Below are 15090 nucleotides of genomic sequence, written 5' to 3'. Positions count from 1 at the left end.
CATGTCATAAAATAATGTCAGTATATCTACTGCAGACTTGAGTTATTTGTTATTTTCATTGGGAAAGTGTAAGTGGCAGTAACTATCTCTACTTTTTTAATTTAAATTTTGTAAAAATTCATTTATTGTGTAGTTCTTTAACTCAGTTTTGGAGTAGTAGAGAATTAAGTATACAAATAAAAATACGATGTTTCTGTACCTTTATTCTAGAAAAATAAAGATGAGAAAGGAAGGGTATAAAATTCTCAACAGTTTTAAAAAAAGCTTTTTTATCAACCATTTCCAATTTTTGGAAAAGTTATGGTATTTTTCTGTTTTAGTGTAGTCATCATGTAATCAAATAATCCAGCCTGAGGAAGAATTGATTCTGTAATATGAAGTCACGGGCATGGACATCCTTGAATACTTTATTGAAACAAGGTTGCATTAATATAGTTTATTTTTAATATTAATTTTAGATAAAGATAGACCACTTAATGAAAATTTAAAAATTACTCATTTTTTGTCTTTTTTTTTTTTTGACCAAGTGGTAAATGAGATTGTCAGCCTCATAACCTCTCAACAGTTGCTGACTGACTTCTGCACACATCTCCCTAACCTGCCTGACAGCACAGCCAAAGAAATCTCTCATTTCACCTTGAAAAGGAACCAGCCTAATTTCATTTGAGGAGAAGGTAAAAAGAAGGAAACAGTCCCAGGGTAATAAAACTTAGACTGGTGGTACCTGAACTTGAGATAGTAGCAATTATTTTAGAGATGATATTAAATTATTAAAGGAAATAATCATTCAGTTTTATTTTGGACAAAATCATGTACCAAACGGCATTTTACAATGTAAAATAAGTATCAGCATGTTGCAACTCCAGATACAGTTGTTCATATATTGCAAAATGAACCAAATAGAACACTTGAGACATTTTGAAAAGTCAACAAAACTTTTTTTCAGATTGAAAACATAGGAAAGCCCCATTATTATGTATGAAATAATATAAAATCAAAATTTAATATTTAAAATAAGATATTGCCCCAATACACATTGAAACACCACACCTGTTGCTGTTGAGTTGATTCTGACTCATAGCGACCCTATAGGACAGAGTAGTACTGCCCCATAGGATTTCCAAGTAGTGGCTGGTGGAGTCCAACTGCAGCCAAGCTCTTAACCACTGTGTCATAATCCACATCACGCAGCTATTATTTCAGTTCACACTTTTGGTATTCTGTGAATGTAAAACTCATTAAAACTATTTGGATGGTCTGTAGGGTTGCTATGAGTCAGAATGAACTTGATGGCAACAGGTTTGTTTTTTTTTGGTTTAGATAAAATTTACTATTTAATTGCTAGGTTTATATGTTGACAGCATTATCACAATAATCAAAAACCAAACCTGTAGCCATGGAGTTGATAGTGACCCTATAGGACAGAGTAGAACTGCCGCATAGAATTTTCAAGGAGTGCCTGGGAGATTCGAACTGCTGACCTTTATGGTTAGCAGATGTAGCTCTTGACCACTACACCACAGGGTTTCCATTATCACAATAGTTACACTTATTTATTTTAATTAGTTACTAATGTCAGTTGAAATAACCAAACTGCATACTATTCCAGGAGCATTGGTGGCGCAGTGGTTAAGTGCTTGGCTGCTTTTAAATGTTGTTGGTTCCAACCCAGCCACTCCACAGGAGAAAGATGAGGTGGTCTGCTTCCATAAAAATTACAGCCTTGGGAACTCCATGGGGCAGTTCTATTCTGTCCTACAGGGTCACTATGAATTGGAATCAACTGGACGCAGTAAGTTTGTTTTTTATTTCAGGTTGCTTCAATAAGACAGTATCTTGCATTCATATATGAGAGAGAAGAAGATTGGAGAAATGCAGCTTAGTGTTGGTGGAAATTCCTTTGGAAACAGGACAAAAGTATAGTAAATTGTGGATATTGCATGGATAAATAGAATTCTTTTCCTATATTTTCTCTTACATTCGAGTGGGGGAAACCAGCTAATAAACAGTGCAATTAATAAATAAATAAAATTAGTAATATGTTGAAAGGCTATGACTGCTATGGAGAAAAGAAAAGTGAGCAATGCAGAAAAGTGAGAGGCAGTTTGTATCATTAAATGAGTGGCTGGGGTGGTCCTCATTGCTCCTTGTCACCTTCTCATAAACTTTAAGGAGATAAGGAAATAGCCATGCAACCATCTGAGGGAAGAGCATCAGAGGTAGAGGGGATGGCTAATGCAAAGGCCCTAAGATAGGCGCGTGCCTTATATGTTTGAAGAAGAGCAAGGAGGTCAGTGTGGGTGGAATGGAATGGGCAAAGGGAAGAGAGGTAGGGGATGTGATAGACGAGTAATGGGGACCAGGTCATATAGGTCTGTGTAAGTCATTGTAAGGGCTTTGACTTTTCTCTAAGTAAAATGAGGGAAAGCCATTGGAAAACTTTGAACAGAAGAATGACATGATCTGACTTATATTTTAAAGACCCACTCTGACTACTGGACTGAGAATAAACTTTAGGTAAGCAACAATAGAAGTAGGGACATTAGTTATTTATGCACTACTGCAGATGAAAGTGGTAACAGTGTATGCTTTGAGAAGTGTTGGATTCTGGATATGTTTTGAAGGTAGAGCTAAGGATTTCCTGATGATTGGATGTAGAAAGGGAAAAAAAGAGCTAGATCCTGGTTTTTGGCCGGTGCCACTGGAAAGACAGAGTTGCCACCTACTGAGTGGGGAAGAGCAGTTTTTTGGTGAAAGATTAAGAACTCAGTTTTGAACACATGATAACCAGTGGAGCTATCCAGTAGGGAGTTGAATATATTGGTCTGGAGTTGAGGAAAGAGGACTGGGCTGGAGATGTACATCTGGGAGTCTTTGACGTATAGATGGAATTTAAATCCATTAGATTGTATGAGATCACCAAGGAATGAATAGAGAGGACTGAGTACTGAGTCAACGCCAACTTTAAGAGGTCTTGAGGACCTAACAAGAGCCTAAGCATTGCTCATTGTGATAAGCAGAAAATCAGAAGAGTGCGGTGTCTTAGAAGCCAAATGAGAAAAGTGTATCAAGAAGAAGTGAGTGACCAATTATCATGTTCATAAATCAAGTAAGATGAGTGAGAGACAGTCATCAGAATTAGTAATGTGGAGGTTATTGTGACCTTGATGAAAGTCAAATGAAATGATGGGAGTGAAACCCTGGTTGGAATGGATAAGAGAAAATGGGAAGAGAAGAACTGGAGACAGTGAATATGATCAACTCTTTTGGGGAGTTTTCCCAAAAGGAGCAAACCAGTAGAATGGAAGATGACAGGCGAGGTTAGGGTAAGAGATCATTTTTTCTTCTGAGGCGAGGAGAAGATTCTTATAAGAGTGACATTTTTAGTAGACAAGAGGGGAAGAAACCTAGTGGAGGGATTCACTTTAAATAGGGTTATGGATAAGTTCACCTATGGAAGGTTTCCACAACTTTGGGACTACTGACATTTTAGACTGGATAGCTCTTTATTGTGGGGGCTGTGCTGTGCATTGTAGGATGTTTAGCAGCACCTCTGGCCTCTATCCACTAGATTCTAGTAGCACCCCTCTTCTCAGTTCTGACAATCAAAATCTCTGCTGTTGGTGTTAGGTGGTGTCGAGTTGGTTCAGACACAGAGCAACCTTGGGGATAACAGAACAAAACATCGCCTGGCCCTGCTCCACGTTCATAATCATTGCTGTTTGAGCCCATTGTCGCAGCCACTGTGTAAATCCATCTAGTTGAGGGTTTTCCGCTTTTTTGCTGACCCTCTCCTTTATCAAACATTATGTCCTTCTCTAGTGACTGGTCCCTCCTGATAACATGTCAAAAGTACATAAGATGAAGTCTTGCCATCCTCCCTTCTAAGGAGTATTCTGGCTGTGCTTCTTCCAAGAAAGATTTGTTTGTTCTTCTGGCAGTCCATGGTGTATATACAATATTCTTCACCAACACCATAGTTGAAGTTCATCAATTCTTCTTCTGTCTTCTTTTTCCCATGCATATGACGTGATTGAGAATACCATGGCTTGGGTCAAGCACACCTTAGTCCTCAAAGTGACATCCTTGCTCTTTAAAACTTTAAAGAAGTCTTTTGCAGCAGATTTGTCCAATGCAATACATCATTTGATATCTTGATTGCTGTTTCCATGAGCGTTGATTGTGGATCTAGGTAAAATGAAATCCTTGAAAACATCAATATTCTCTCCATTTATCATGATGTCAGAATAAGGTCAGGGGCCAACTGCAGAACACCATCAATTGCATGTATGCAAGTTCAAGTTGAAGCTAAAAAAAATTAGAACAAGTCTATGAGAGCTGAAATGTGACTTTGAGTATATTCCACCTGAATTTAGAGACTATCTGAAGAATAGGTTTGATGCATTGAACAATAACTACTAAAGATCAGATGAGTTACAGGATGACATAAAGGACATCATACATGAGGAAAGCAAAAAGTCATTAAAAAGTACAGGAAAGAAAAGACCAAAATGGGTATCTGAAGAGACTCTGAAACTTGCTCTTGAACATAGAGTAGCTAAAGCCAAAGGAAGAAATGATGAAGTAAAAGAGCTGAACAGAAGATTTCACAGGGCAGTTCAAGAAGACAAAGTAAAGTATTGTAATGAAATGTGCAAAGAACTGGAGTTAGAAAACAAAAAGGGAAAAACAAGCTAGTCATTTCTCAAGTTGAAAGGACTGAAGAAAAAATTCAAGCCTTGAGTTGCAATATTGAAGGATTCTATGCACAAAATTTTGAATGACGCAGGAAGCATCAAAAGAAGAGGGAAAGAATACACAGAGCCACTATACCAAAAAGAATTGATGTTCATCCACTTCAGGAGGTATCATATGCTAAGAACCCATGATACTGAAAGAAGAAGTCCAAGCTGCCCTGAAAGAATTGGTGAAAAACAAGGCTCCAGGAACTGGGGGAATAAAAATTTAGCAAAAGGATGCAAAGCTGAAGGCCCTCCCTTGTTTAAGCCAAGAAATTTGGAAGGTGAGGTACCTTCACAATTGACTTGAAGAGATCCATGTTTGTGCCCATTCCTAAGAAAGGTGATCCATCAGAATGTGGAAATTATCAAATAATATTAACATCACGTGCAACTAAAGTTTTGCTGAAGATAATTCTAAAACTGTTGCATCAATATATGAACAAGGAGCTGCCAGAAGTGCAAGCCAGATTCAGAAGAGGATATGGAATGAGAGATGTCATTACTAAAGTGAAATGAATCTTACTAAAAGCAGAAAATACCAGAAAGATATTTACCCATGTTTTATTGACTATGCAAAGGTATTTGTGTGAATAGTATCAAATTGTGAATAACATTGCAAAGAATAGGTATTCCAAACAATAAATGTGTTCATGTGGAGATTGTACATAGACCAAGAGGCAGGCATTAGAATAGAACAAGGGGATACTGCGTGGTTTAAAATCAGGAAAGGAGTGTGTCAGGATTGTGTTGTTTCATCGTACTTATTCAAGCTGTATGCTGAGCAAATAATCTGAGAAGCTGGATTACAAGAAGAACAAGGCATTAGAATTGGAGGAAGACTCATTAACAGCCTACAATATGCAGATGACACAACCTTGCTTGCTGAAAATGAAGAAGACTTGAAGCATTTACTGATGAAGATGAAAGACTACAGCCTTCACTATGGATTATAGCTCAACATGAAAAAAAAACAAACAGATATCCTTTTAACTGAACAAGGAACATCATAATAAACAGAGAAAAGATTGAAATTGTCATCAAGGCTTTCATTTTAGTTGGATCCACAATCAACTCCCATGGAAGCAGCAGTCAAGAATTCAAAAGACTCATTGCATTGGGCAAATCTGCTGCAAAAGATCTCTTTAAAGCGTTAAAAAGAAAAGATGTCACCTTGAGTACTGAGGTGCATCTGACTCAAACCATTGTGTTTTTATTGCCTCATAGGCATGCAAAAGCTGAACTGAGAAAAAATGAAGTTCTGTCCTTTCAAGCAACCCACTTTGTGGAATTTGGTTATGGCAACCCTAGGAAACTAGGACAACCTATAAGGTGGATTATTTGCCGTCAATAAACGAAATGGACTTGAAAGTGTAGGAGGACAACTAAGGGGAATTGGGGGAGAGTTTCATCAATGTAGAATGTTGCAGATCAGTCACATAGGATAAGAAATGTGGAAAAAAATGTGTTACATCATGCATTTATCCTTCGATATGTAACCCAAATTGAGCCAAATTGAATTTGATAATTGAATTTTTACTTGCTCTGATTCCTCATATTCAAGAGGAAAAGAAAATAACAACCCAACAAACTCTCAGTCTTGCAGTTTGGAAGCAGGGCATAGTGTGTCATTTGCATAAAGTCTTGTTTTCTCAGCATTAACAATAATTATAGACATGAGCAGGAGCAAATGTGTTGACTAAATGTCCCATAATTGTCCTGAAACAGTCACCTGTAGACTTTTTTTTCCTTAATGTTCTTAAATGAAAACAAGATAGTTGCTTAAGAACCAAGATCTCCAGCTGCAAAATCAAATTATGAGATTTTGAGACTGATCCTTGAAGTTAGTTAATGACACAAGGCCATTTAATAAGAGTAAAGAAGCACAAAGAATCTTGTTAAAAAATCTTTAATTTGGTTTATATTGCAAATGTAATCTTCAAAAGCTATAAGCCAGAAAATTTGATAGCATGAAAGTGAGGGAAAACTAAGGTGGACCATTTAGCACAAATAAGGGGCAGCATTCAAATAAGATAAGTAAAAAATGCGATTTTTTTCTTCCATTAGTTGTGATGAAACTCGTTCATCATATTTCAGTTGCAAAAGGCGGAGAAGTTGAAGAGGTGTCTGCTGATTTTAGTTGCTTCAGTAAGAGCTTTCTGCCTGTTAGGGATACACAAAACATAGGTATGAATTTTATCAACATACACTTTATATTTTATAAACTTAATTTTAGAATCATTTTAGAGTTACAGAACAGTTGCAAAGATAGCACAGAGTTCTCATATACCCTGCTCCCAGTCTCCCCTAATGTCTTACTATGGTAAGTTTGTCACACTAATGAACCAATGTTGATACATTATTACTAAGTAAAGTCCTTAGTTTACACAGATTTCTTTAGTTTTTACTGAATATTCTTTATCTGTTCCAGGATCCATCCAGGATATCATATTACATTTAGTTGTGTGTCTCCTAACATCCTAAGAAACTAGGACAATTTCTCAGACTTTCTTTGTTTTTGATGCGCTTGACAGTTTTGAGGAGTGCTGGTGAGGCAGTTTGTAGCGTGTACCTCACTTTGGGTTTGTCTGATATTTTTCTCATGGTTAGACTGGAATTAGTGAGGTTTTTGGAGGAAGACCACAAAGGTAAAGTGCCATTCTCATCACGTCTTATCAAGGTATATGCTAACAATGTGGGTTATCGTGGATGATGTCAGCTCTGATCACCTGGCTGAGGTAGGTGTATCAGGTTTCTCCATTGAAGTCATTCTTTTTTCTCCATTTCCCTGCCGTACTCTTTGGAAGGAAGTCACTGTGCACAGCGCACACTTAAGCAGTGAGGATCCATGTTCCTCCTCCTTGAGGGCCCAGTATGTCCATAAATTATTTGAAATTTTCCTGTGTGAGAGATGTGTCTATTCTCCGCATTCATTGATTTAATCATTTATTTATGCCAGTATGGACTCAAGACTATTTATTTCATGCTTTGGGTTACAATTCAATGCTGCTTTATTTTGTTGCTTTAATCCTAGTTTGGGTTACTGGGAGCTTTTTCAGATGGCTCCTGTGTCCCTTTGTATCAATGTATTTTTAACATAAATCATGTTGTTATTCTTTGTTCTTTGTCTCTTGCTTCTGCCATTCCAGATATTTATATATGTAAGGTTATATTGTCAGTAAATAATGCAAGAAAGGTGTGTGTCAGGGTTATATCCTTTCACCATATTTATTCAATCTATTTGCTGAACAAATAATCCAGGAAGCTGGACTATGTGAAGAAGAACGGGCACCAGGATTGGAAGAAGACTCATTAACAACCTGTGATATGCAGATGACACAGTCTTGCTTGCTGAAAGCAAAGAGGACTTGAAGCACTTACTGATGAAGATCAAAGACCACAGCCTTCAGTATGGATTACATAAAGAAAACAAAAATCCTCACAACTGGACCAATGAACAGCACCATGATAAACGGACAAAAGATTGAAGTTGTCAAGGATTTCATTTTATCTGGATTCACAGTCAACACCCATGAAAGAAGCAGGCAAATCTAAGGACACATTGCATTGGGCAAATCTGCTGCAAAAGATCTCTTCAGAGTGTTAAAAAAAAAAAAAAAAGATATCACTTTGAAGACTAAGGTGTGCCTGACTTAAGCCACTGTGTTTTCAATCACCTCATATGCATGCAAGAGCTGGACAATGAATAAGGAAGATTCGAGAAGAAATGCCACCTTTGAATTGTGGTGTTGGCAAAGAGTATTGAACATAGCATGGACTGCTAAAAGAACGAAGAAATCTGTATTGGGAGAAGTACAGTCAGAATGCTCCTTAGCAGCAAGGTTGGCAAGACTACGTACGTCTCACATACTTTGGACATGTTATCAGGAGGGATCAGTCCTTGAAGAAGGACATCATGCTTGGTAAAGGAGAGAATCAACGAAAAAGAGGAAGACCCACAATGAGATGGATAGACACATTGGCTGCAACAATGAGCTCAAGCATAACAAGGATTGCGAGGATGGTGCAGGACCGGGCAGTGTTTCCTTCTGTTGTACATAGGGTTACTGTGTTTCAGAACCAACTTGATGGCACCTAACAATCACTACAACAACAACAGTGTAGGACCCAAGTTGATTTGAGAAGTCAGGACATTTTACATCATATATGTTAACAGATTTAGTGAGATAATTTCCCTGAGGTTTAAAAAAAAAAAAAGATCAGATGGCAGGGCTCATGTAAGTGTAGGAAGATATTCTATGCATATTGCTTCATGTATTTATTTAAATAAGAATTCCTGTGGCAATCTAACTCCACATCTTTGCTTCTGGCCTCACCCTATGGAGTCTGTGCTATGTACCATTATTGGGTTAATTTTTCTGGGGTATAGCTCTATCCATGTTTCTCCCTTACTTACAGGCTTGGTCCTGCACCATCCTCACAATCCTTGTTATGCTTGAGCCCGTTGTTGCAGCCACTGTGTCAACCTGTCTTGCTGACAGTCTTCCTCTTTTTCACTGTCGCTCTACTTTACCAAGCATGATGTCCTTCTCCAGGGACTGATCCCTCCTGATAACATGTCCAAATCATGTGAGACATAGTCTCACCATTCTTGCTTCTAAGGAGCATTCTGCTACTACTTCTTCCAAGACAGATTTGTTCGTTCTTTTGGCAGTCCATGGTATATTCAATATTCTTTGCCAACCCCACAATTCAAAGATGGCAATTCTTCTTGGATCGTACTTATTCATCATCCAGCTTTCACATGCATATGAGGTGACTGAAAACACCATGGTCTTTGTAAGTAGTCTTTATTAAATCTTTGAATTATCATAATTTGAGTGTCACTTATTTTTCTGGGTATTTCCTGTTGGAGTCCTAATATGCACTTCTTCTTTAGGGTTGAAAATGACTTCTTTGAAGGAATTTTCACTTGTGCATTTCACAGGGTGCAATCTTTTCCTCCACTGAACATACCAGCATTGTGTCTAAACCCATTAGTCAAACTGTGCACTTTATTAGGGACTTGTCTAATTCCCTCTTTTTTGAGGTTAAAGACTTTAAGGGCAAGGAGACCAGTTACTTATTTCTGTTCCTCACAGCACAGCATTTTGTCTAATATTAGATATTTGGTACATTATTTGCTATATATATATATTTACATATCTTCTAAGAGTTATTGCTCTTAACCTATGCAAAGCCCTTACTCACTTGAGAAAGGGAGTGGGATATTGGAAAGAATGGAAAAAAATAATTTTTTCCTGCATACTTAAGATGTATTCTATAGAGAATTGCCTATAACCTGTCGATTTCCACTTCACTACACTCCCAATAGCTAATCGTGAGAATCTTGGAACAATTAGTTGAAAACGACTCGATTGAATTTCAGATTATGAAATTCTATATATATCCAAATATTCTAAATTCTATATCCAGCTCTTTGTAAGCTCACCTTCTCTAATAGGACTTTTCTATTTAACCTTATCTCACTTTGATAGATACTTTATGCAAACAATCAATCCAAATATTACATAATACATAATTTTCATTTGCTCTACTCTTTTATTATTTGCCAATCTTCTGTGTAAATTTGTCTCAAGAAGGGGCATGATTTCTACTTTTTTTTGTATCTTATCGTAGTATTTAGTATTTTACAAGTTGTAAGGGCTTCATCAATGGACCAACAGAATTCTGAGAAGTCTAGAAAATTTACTATTTCTTTATTTACTAAATATCATTTCAAAGTATAAAGCTGTCTTCTTCATGAGAAGAAATAAAAATTAATCTTTACATTAAGATAACATTTTGGGTGACTTAAGGAATTGTTATTACTGAATTGTTATCCAAAACAATGAATAATTTACCAAGCCCTTAACTATATTTCTAAAAATCCACAGATTCTGGGAGGAACGTTTGCATTGACTCACCATTAGCTGTTTAGAAAGTACGCGTGGCTATCCTTCTTCTGATGTCTCTCTTTATTTGGCAAAGAGAACACGGAAGACAGCAATTGGTCACCAAACAGTCATCACAGAGGGATCCCTATTTAAAGATATAAAAGAAATAGAACTGTTAAATTCATCTATTTTGAACTGAAGATTTGTGGATTTTCAAACCTCTTGAAGAGGAGCAGAAGGGGCTGATCCTTGGGATTCAGAGTTTGGTTGTTTACATTTGGGAAAATGCTAATTGATTTTTCCATATAACTATTGCTTTTTAAAAAATATTTTCCTATATAGTATGAAAAATATATATTCAAACAAACTCTCAGTCAAGCATAAGAGTAGAATAGTTTCAGGAACTAAAGTTTCAAAATTCTTTTCTCCCACATAGCCTCCCTGTGCTCCACCAAAATGAGGGAGTAAACCAAGAAACAGGATGATACGGGCTATAAGAAACAGGAATCTAACACAGAAGCGAGGCCAGTGAAATCCCCAGGATGATGGTGAAGGAAGATCCCAAGATGAGAAGTGGGTAGTTCAAAGGATAGCAGGCCAGGAGGGTCAGGGAGAGATTTCATCAAGAAGATGAAAGAGGTAGAATATTTGATGCAGTGAATGGGTTGGGAAGAGAGTTAGAAAACTGGCAAAGAATTTAGCATTGACTTACAAGTACAGTAAATGGAAAATTACTAATGAAAAAGCCAATAATTATTTATACCAGGAAAAGGAAAATTTAGCAAAACATTATGCTAAGTGAAATAAACCAGAATCAAAAAGACAAATACTGTATGATCCCAGGTATACGAAATATCTGGAATAGGCAAATGCATAGAGACAAAAGTTTATTAGTGGTTACTGGAGGCTAGATGGGTGGGGAATGGGAAATTCTTGCTGAAGGGGCAACAAGTTACTCTTTGGGATGACGGAAATCTTGGAAATGGATAGTCGTGATGGCTGTCCAACATGGTGAATGTAATTAGTGTCACTGAATTGTACCCTCAAAAATGGTTAAAATTGCAATTTTTTTGTTATATTTTTTACCAAAATAAAATAAAAAACAAGAAAGAACAAAGTCTAGTGGGAAAAGCAATCATAGTTTACTATATGACTCAACTTTGAAGAGCAAACATAGGTACCATAATGTAAACACTCAATATAGGTTTGACCAAAATTACATGTAACCATATTCGAATGAGAGGGGTGGGGAAGCATGCCTGTGTGTGTGGTGGGGGCAGGAGGATAGGGCAGGACTGTATTCTCATCTTCTCTAGTGGGAGGTCTATAGATAATGTCTCAAACTGAAAAGTCAGAAAGTTGCAATTACAAGGCTGTGATTTGGAGATATGGCAGGAGATACCCAAAGAATCAGCTCTGGGTAAGAGGGACTAGAGGAGAGAAGTTTGGTAACCACTGTTTCTCCTAACAAGCTGTGTAAAATAATAAAATTTAAGAAACTACTTGCTTCTAGAGCTTTGATTACAAACAAACAAAAAATACAACAGAAAGTATGTAGATGGACTTCCAATTTAATATGATGGCTTGACCCCATGTGTTTAGCTCCTGTCCTCCAATGAAATAACTAAAAGTATACACTATGACAAGAAGAAAAAAAAGTAAAGCTGCGCTAGAAAACAGTTAACGATACCATTTAGTGGGCCGGGCATTTTTAAGGAATTTTTTTGAAAAATGAAGCAGGCAGGATTATATAGATAAAGCAAAAACAGAGCCAAGTGACCTTAAACCTAACACTGTCGGGGGGAGGGAATGGAAAAACTGTGAGAACAAAATTTGGAGCTCAGAAAGGAGAAAGAGCAGGCTGAAAAATAGAAGACAGGGAGGTTAACTGAAGGACTGCCTGAGCATCTGGGCCAGCTGAGAGCTGTTGGTTGTAGCTTCTGCCCTAGGAGACAGCAGGCAAAGATAGAGTTCCTATTAAGAGGATCCCAACATGGCCTTTGTGGCCCCAGAAGAGAAGAGAAGTGAGATAGGTAGGGCAGTTCATTGCCTATGTCATAAGACTCCATAAGATTCAGCATAAATACATGGAGAGAAAAAGCAAAAACATATTAGCACATCAGAGAAGACTAAGTTACTCCCACACATGGGGTAGTTGAATTGTTTTATGTTTGGTATTCTCTGAGTGGTTGTTTTTTTTTTTTTTTTTTTGCTGAATAGATTTTTCCTGGTTCCTTTTGTTCCCTGTAAGCAGTTATAGATATTCCAGAAACTATTTTTATCCTGTAAGCGATTACCCTTAAAATTTTTTTTTTAAGAGATTAGAAAGGTACCTTTATTTCATTGTGCAAGGAAAGGAACAGTCGGTGCCGCTGCCTCCGAGACTGCTCATTGAGGGCAAGAGGAAAGGTTACTTTTATTGGGTTTACAAGCGGGAAGTTCATACAACTTACATCTGCAACAGTCTTAATCATACTACACAGGCACAATGGAGTTTACGTATAACTTCATGTATTGCATGTTCAGAAAATCGTGGTTAAACTCCACCCAGAGGTGGGGATGTTACTATGCATGAGGTACTTCATGAGCTGAAGGTTATCCAGAATGTTAATGTGGCACCTAAACCAGTTTCTGCCAATTTCCTCTAGTTGTGGGCAACAGTTGCAAAAAAGGGGAACCAGGATATTAATGTAAAGCTACGGAGCTTGTCAAGCAAGGGAACTAGGATGTTAACGTAAAACTCCTGGGCATGCCAAGCAAGCTGCTTGAGGCACTGGAACTTTCTGCAGCCTGGGGACCTCTGGCTTAGTATTCCTTACTTTTCATCATCCTACATAAAATAGGAGGGAATGATCATCAGAATTTATGAGGAAAATATGATCTGAGACTTTCATAAATCTCCAAAATTCCCTGGCTTTCTCTAATGCACATTTTCTGTAAAGAGGCAGGCATTTCCTAACATTTCCCTTAATTAATGAGCATTTTCAGCCTTGGTTAGAGCATTCCCTGAAATGGTTTCATGAGTCACATTTTTTTTTAAATTAATTTTTATTGTACTTTAAGTGAAAGTTTACAAATCAGGTCAGTCTCTTATACAAAAATTTACATACACCTTGCCATACATCCCTAATTGTTCTCCTTCCAATGAGACAGCACAGTTCTTCCCTCCACTCTCTCTCCTCGTGTCCATTCGGATAGCTTCTGGCCCTCTCTTCCCTCTCATCTCCCCTCCAGACAGGAGATGCCATCATGGTCTTATGTGTCTACTTGATCCAAGAAGTCTGTTCTTCACCGGTATCATTTTCCATCCCCTATTCCAGTCCAATCCCTGTCTGAAGAGTTAGCTTTGGGAATGGTTCCTGTCTTGGGCTAACAGAAGGTGTGGGGACCATGGGCTCCAGGGTCCCTCCAGTCCCAGTCTGACCATTAAGTCTGGTCTTTGTATGAGAATTTGGGGACTGCATCCCATTGCTCTCCTGCTCCCTCAGGGCTCTCTGTTGTGTTCCCTGTCAGGGCACTCATCGGTTGTGGCCGGGCACCATCTAGTTCTTCTCGTCTTAGGCTGATGTAGTCTCTGGTTTATGTGGTCTTTTCTGTCTCTTAATTATCTTGTGCTCATAATTATCTTGTGTCTTTGGTGTTCTTCATTCTTCCTTACTCTAGGTGAGTTGAGACCAACTGATGCTTCTTAGATGGTTGCTTGCTAGCGTTTAAGACCCCAGGCACCACTCTCCAAAGTGGGATGCAGAATGTTTTCTTAATAGATTTTATTATGCCAATCGACTTAGACATCCCCTGAAAAACCATGGTCCTCAAACCCCCACCTCTGCCACAGTAGCTTTTGAAGCGTTCAGTTTATTCAGGAAACTTCTTTGCTTTTGGTTTAGTCCATTTGTGTTGACCTCTCCTGTATTGTGTGTTGTCTTTCCCTTCACCTAAAATAGTTCTTATCTACTATCTAATTAGTGAATATCCCTCCTGTCGCTCCCTCCCTCCCCCCTCTCATAACCATCAAAGAATATTTTCTTCTGTTTAACTATATCTTGAGTTCTTATAATAGTGGTCTTATACCATATTTTTAGTGGGTTTATACCATATTTATCCATTTGCAATTGACTAATTTCACTCAGCATAATGTCTTCCAGATTTCTCCATGTTATGAAATGTTTCATGGATTCGACATTGTTCTTTATCGATGTGTAGTATTCCCTTGTGTGACTATAATACCATAGTTTATTTATCCATTCATCCATTGATGGGCAACTTGGTTGCTTCCAACTTTTTGCTGTCGTAAACGGTGCTGCGATGAACGTGTGTGTGCATATAGCTGTTCAGGTAAAGGCTCTTATCTCTCTAGGATATTTTCCAAGGAGCTGGATTGCTGGATCGTATGGTACTTCTATTTCTAGTTTTTTAAGGAAGCACCGAATTGATTTCCAAAGTGGTTGTACCAT

At 37.8% G+C, this 15090-nt stretch overlaps 1 protein-coding gene across 3 annotated transcripts in view; it reads right to left on the bottom strand.

Annotated features, from left to right (window-relative positions):
• Nucleotides 1-6632: 6632 nt before the first annotated feature.
• The window catches only part of LOC100654141 (placenta-specific gene 8 protein-like), a 36964-nt gene continuing 28506 nt past the window's right edge, over nt 6633-15090 (bottom strand). For 2 of the 3 annotated variants that reach the window (XM_064285647.1, XM_064285648.1), the window contains exons 4-6: nt 12970-13020; nt 10667-10781; nt 6633-6902 (exon numbers count right to left, since the gene is read on the bottom strand). In XM_064285647.1, coding sequence (XP_064141717.1) covers nt 10677-10781; nt 12970-13020 — 156 coding nt within the window. In that variant the 3' untranslated portion in view covers nt 6633-6902; nt 10667-10676. The remainder of the gene's footprint in view (nt 6903-10666; nt 10782-12969; nt 13021-15090) is intronic. The other variant, XM_003414197.3, reaches the window with a different exon arrangement.

This window comes from Loxodonta africana, chromosome 5 (assembly GCF_030014295.1).
Source record: "Loxodonta africana isolate mLoxAfr1 chromosome 5, mLoxAfr1.hap2, whole genome shotgun sequence".
NCBI lineage: Eukaryota > Metazoa > Chordata > Mammalia > Proboscidea > Elephantidae > Loxodonta > Loxodonta africana.
This window is presented reverse-complemented; position numbering and strand designations above follow the sequence as displayed.